This window comes from Camellia sinensis, chromosome 13 (genome assembly GCF_055761805.1).
Source record: "Camellia sinensis isolate YWXY chromosome 13, ASM5576180v1, whole genome shotgun sequence".
NCBI classification, from domain to species: domain Eukaryota; kingdom Viridiplantae; phylum Streptophyta; class Magnoliopsida; order Ericales; family Theaceae; genus Camellia; species Camellia sinensis.
In genome coordinates, this window is record NC_138973.1 from 15,645,636 (window position 1) to 15,650,270 (window position 4,635).

At 48.8% G+C, this 4,635-nt stretch overlaps 1 protein-coding gene across 1 annotated transcript; it reads right to left on the reverse strand.

Moving 5' to 3' along the window:
• Positions 1-528: 528 nt before the first annotated feature.
• LOC145806530 (uncharacterized) lies at positions 529-1,856 on the reverse strand. Its single transcript, XM_082903834.1, has 2 exons — positions 1,317-1,856; positions 529-1,108 (listed from the first exon to the last, which is right to left on the reverse strand). The coding sequence occupies exons 1-2, from the start codon at positions 1,437-1,439 to the stop codon at positions 674-676; spliced, it is 558 nt and encodes a 185-aa protein (XP_082759960.1). The 5' UTR covers positions 1,440-1,856; the 3' UTR covers positions 529-673.
• Positions 1,857-4,635: the final 2,779 nt, after the last annotated feature.

A 4,635-nucleotide genomic window follows, 5' to 3' on the forward strand; every position in this document is an offset into this window, starting at 1 on the left:
CGGCCGGCTCCCTCTCTCCACAAAATTGGCCAGCCGGCTCCCAAAGGTGGCCGGCAATGCTGCAGTGTATCCCCTTGGCCCTGTTTTACCCTTCAAGGGAAAGTTTCAAGCATTTCCATGCAACGGGAGAGTCAAAGGCCTTTATTTCCCTCTGTTTCGGATGCGTTCCGGTGCCCAGATCGTCCGAAGTACACTCTGTTGTTGCTGAGTTTTGATTATCGAGTTGTTGTTTTGCTTATCGAGTTGTTTGTCGAGCGGACGTGTTTCGTGTTTTTGAGTCATTGCGCTCTGTTTAAGCAATCTTTGTTTAAATCTTGTTTATTTGCGTTGTCAACGTTATTGCATTTTGTTTATCGAGTTGTAAACTTGCTAAAGGTTCTGTTATATCTTAGTAAGTTGAGTTGCTTAGTTTGTTGCGTCGGTTCACTACCTGACTTGGTGATTACACAATGCGCATTCCCATTCAATTTCATTTTTGTGCAAAATAAAATGATGCGATACGATGCTAAAGTTTAAGATACAAACACCTTTTCAAAAGCTGTTTCATTCCATCATGCTTTACAACAAACAAAGGTACAAGTTTTACAAAAAATAAAACTGCCTAACAATGTGCAAAGTGCTACAAACTACTGGCAAAAGAAAAATAAAGCAGGAAACAGCAGCATCAATGTCCTCAGGAGCGGGAATGAGAAGCAGTCCTCATCCTCTTCTGCGGGACAACCTCTGCACCATCATCATCATCTGGGTCGGAGCTGTCATCCTCAGGATCCCCCTCAGCCTCGCCTCTATTCCCCGAACCAAGACCGGAGCCCCCTTCCTCAGCAGATGTCTCTGACTGACGGTCGGTAGCCTCCTCCTCCTCCTCATCATCCTCCTCCTCCTCCTCCTCATCAGGCTCCGCCTCTACAACGTGAGCCCTGCGTCTACGGACAGGCCCTTCTCGAGCTCCTCGAAAAGGCCTAGATGGCCCGGCTCCTCGGAAAGGCCGGGATGGCCCAGCCCCCTGAAAAGGCCCGGATGACCCAACTCCGTGAAATGGCCCAGATGGCCCAGCTCCCCAAGGAGGCCCAGGTGGCCTGGCCTGCGGCTGACCGGACCATGAAGGCATCTGAAAACAAAGAATTCAATTCAAATACATCAATCCAAATATATACATCAGATGCAGATACAAGCAAAGGCTACATGAAGTAGGTGCATGTAAATACAGTGTACAAGTGGGGTGTGTGTCAGATGCGCTCTACACAAGTAGTCTACCGATGCAGTAGAAATCAACATGTCATCAGAAGTATGATAAATTCCAGAAAACTGAAAGGTACCTGAATGCCCGCGATAGACAACTGTGCCTCCCTCCGCAGGACCATGCCCTCGAGTGTGGCCACCAGTCCAACCACCTCCTCCATGTACCCTCGCGGTGGCTGCAAATATGAGCTCATAATCATCAGTGAACAAAAGAATGTCTAAACATCTGAATGATGAATGAAAAACAGTGGAGCATACCAGCAGTGAGTCAAGATCAATGGCGTATCGATCACTGGGCATCGGAGGCTCTAGCGGGATCGGGGTCGGAGAGATAGCCCCATACTGCCACGCCATCAACTCAGTTGGCATATCTGGCCATCCAGGATGAGGATAAGTCGACGGAATCGGAGGAACCGGTCTACCCCCACCTCTAGATGCACCAGCCCCGCTGATAGAAGGAGCGTCTACAGCCCGAGCCCGAGCCTGGCCCGAGGATGACATACCAGCAGGCCTCGTCATCGGGGTACGAGCTCCCGTCAATGGAGGCATCAAATATATGTGACGGTAAGTGGCATAGTCCCCCTCCTCAAGATATAGTAAAGCATCACTACCCAGCATGGCGCCGACTACCTCCGAGAAAGAGAGCCTGTCAGCAGTCCGCATACTGACTGGGGGTACTGCGGGAGGATCCTGAGAAAGATACCCCCATACCTGACGCAGAAAACGTTCCCCCAGGAACCATGCCCTGCCAACCGGCCCTTCGAGCAGGACCCTATACTGGGAGGTGTCCGACCCTTCGGTATACTGAAGTCGGAGACCATCACCCAGGGGCGCCCAAGGCTGCCATGAGATCTGCGGATGATAAATGCATAAACCAATCAGAAATCGGGAATATACAGAGCAAATCAAAGATGAAAATGAAAGGAACTGAAAGTTCTGAAGTACCTCTGAATGCCGCACAGTGTCAAAATACTGTCGCAAGTAAATGAGGGTCTCTCGGGGTCTCGACCGGTGCGGGCCCTCGAACACTAGTGAGTATGGGGTCATGGGAGGCCCTGCCACCTCCAACTCTGGGGCTAATGCTGGGAAGTATACATAGACCGATAGTTGAGAAAAGCAGTGTAGAATGTAAGTACGAAATGCTGAGAGCAAAATACAGACTGTAAAAGTGCGCTGTATGTGCAATGTACAAGTAATGAAGAGCAGAAATGTAAATCAAGGGGACGGAAAAGTACCTCTCAGGCTCTCCAGTAGCCACCAAGTAAATCGCCCCGCCCGCGGGAGGTCGCGCTCATATAAAAGTAAAGGGTAGCCAGGCCGGCGCCACCCCAGTCATATCGACTGACCTGTGATAGGTCAACCAGAGCACTCAGCAGGTATAGCCCGACTGTGTTCCCTCTATCGGCGAATAGGGTACTCCCGAAAAGGAACATAAGGAAACCACGGGCGTACTGCTCCGTCTCCTCAGGAGTCTCGGGCACCATCTCCGCCCGCCGGAAGTGGGAAGAGAACCAAGTGTATCGGACTCTCCCAAAAACCCTGTCAACAGACGGGTGAGCCCCCAATAGATACATCCAAGCGGCCTCCCACTCGCCCATATCCTCATCATAGGGGATAGGCCAACCTCCTATGTCCAGGCCGGTCAGCACAGCAAAGTCTAGAGGGGTCATGGTCATGTCTCCAGTGGCAAAGAAATGAAAGGAGTTGGTGGTGTCCCACCATCTCTCTACCAATGCTGCCATCAGTGTCCTCCTGGCGGAACAACGTGACAACCCAACGCAGAAAGCCCCGAATCTTGCCAAGTCTACTAAATCCCGGACAGCCTCCGGGAGCTCAGCATACCAATCCCTCGCGGCAGTAGAGCCATATCCTCGTACACTGCGAGAACCAACCTGCATTCAGAATGAATACACGTGTCAATAATGAAATGAATGGGCTGCGTGCCGATGAAATGAAATGGGCCGCGTGCCAATGAAATGAACTGGGCTGTGTGCCAATGGAATGAAATGGGCTGTGTGCCGATGAAGTGAAATAAGCTGCATGCAAATAAAATGAAGTAGCTGCGTGTTCAGAAAATTTAAAGTTTGGGCTGCGTGTTCAACTTTCAATCAGTGTGGGTTGCGTGTTCACTATTTCTAATCTGGGCTGCGTGTTTAGAAAATTTAAAGTTTGGGCTGCGTGTTCAACTTTCAATCAGTGTGGGCTGCGTGTTCACTATTTCTAATCTGGGCTGCGTGTTCAGAAAATTTAAAGTTTGGGCTGCGTGTTCAACTTTCAATCAGTGTGGGCTGCGTGTTCACTATTTCTAATCTGGGCTACGTGTTCAGAAAATTTAAAGTTTGGGCTGCGTGTTCAACTTTCAATCAGTGTGGGCTGCGTGTTCACTATTTCTAATCTGGGCTGCGTGTTCAGAAAATTTAAAGTTTAGGCTGCGTGTTCACTATTTCTAATCTGGGCTGCGTGTTCAGAAAATTTAAAGTTTGGGCTGCGTGTTCAACTTTCAATCAGTGTGGGCTGCGTGTTCACTATTTCTAATCTGGGCTGCGTGTTCAGAAAATTTGAAGTTTGGGCTGCGTGTTCAACTTTCAATCAGTGTGGGCTGCGTGTTCACTATTCTAATCTGGGCTGCGTGTTCAGAAAATTTGAAGTTTGGGCTGCGTGTTCAACTTTCAATCAGTGTGGGCTGTGTGTTCACTTTCGAATTCGGGCTGTGTGTTCGACAAATCAGTGTTTGAGCCGTGTGTTCATTTCTTAACTAATGTACTGGGCGTTCGCAATTAATTAATGAGCCGAGTGTTCAGAAATTCGAGTGTTTAAAACCACATGTTCAGGATGCAAGCAAAGTACTATGTCATAAGCTAAACTGCGTGTTCAAGCATGACAAAGGTGCGAAATGTACGAAAAATACAGAAAACGAAGTAAATACCACTCGGGCCTCATGAGAGAGGTGATGCTCTGGCTCTCGGAGAAGCAGATCCCCAGGTGCTCCCTCGTCAAAGCTAGTGAAGTGACGGAAAACGGCACACGGAAGGACATGTGCTGGCGGATTGTACCTCCCGGGAATAAAAGGGCGGACCCTCGGGGGTAGAGTCATGGGATCAAAATCGTCTCCGGCACCTGGAAAGCCTCTGCCGTGGGGAGAATTACCCGCCATTTTCAAAGAATCTGCAAAAGGAGCAAAAATGAGCCAAAATGAGCCAAAATTGGAAAAAGTCAACAAAAGTCAACCCTCGGGAAATGAAAAAGTCAACAAAAGTCAACTCCCGAGAAAATCTTCCAAATATTGAGACAAACTTACCTCAAGTGGCGAAAATGAGAAAAGAAGCTCCGAAACCGAAATTTAATCGCTTCAAAGTGCTTGAAACTGAATATTTTTGCGAAAACAACTTGCGTGGG

Excerpts from the sequence above, each read along its gene's own strand:
- LOC145806530 (XM_082903834.1), bottom strand. The coding sequence starts at position 1,439 with ATGATTATGAGCTCATATTTGCAGCCACCGCGAGGGTACATGGAGGAG. Across the intron at positions 1,109-1,316 it reads TGTCTATCGCGGGCATTCAG|ATGCCTTCATGGTCCGGTCA; the intron begins GTACCTTTCAGT and ends CTTTGTTTTCAG.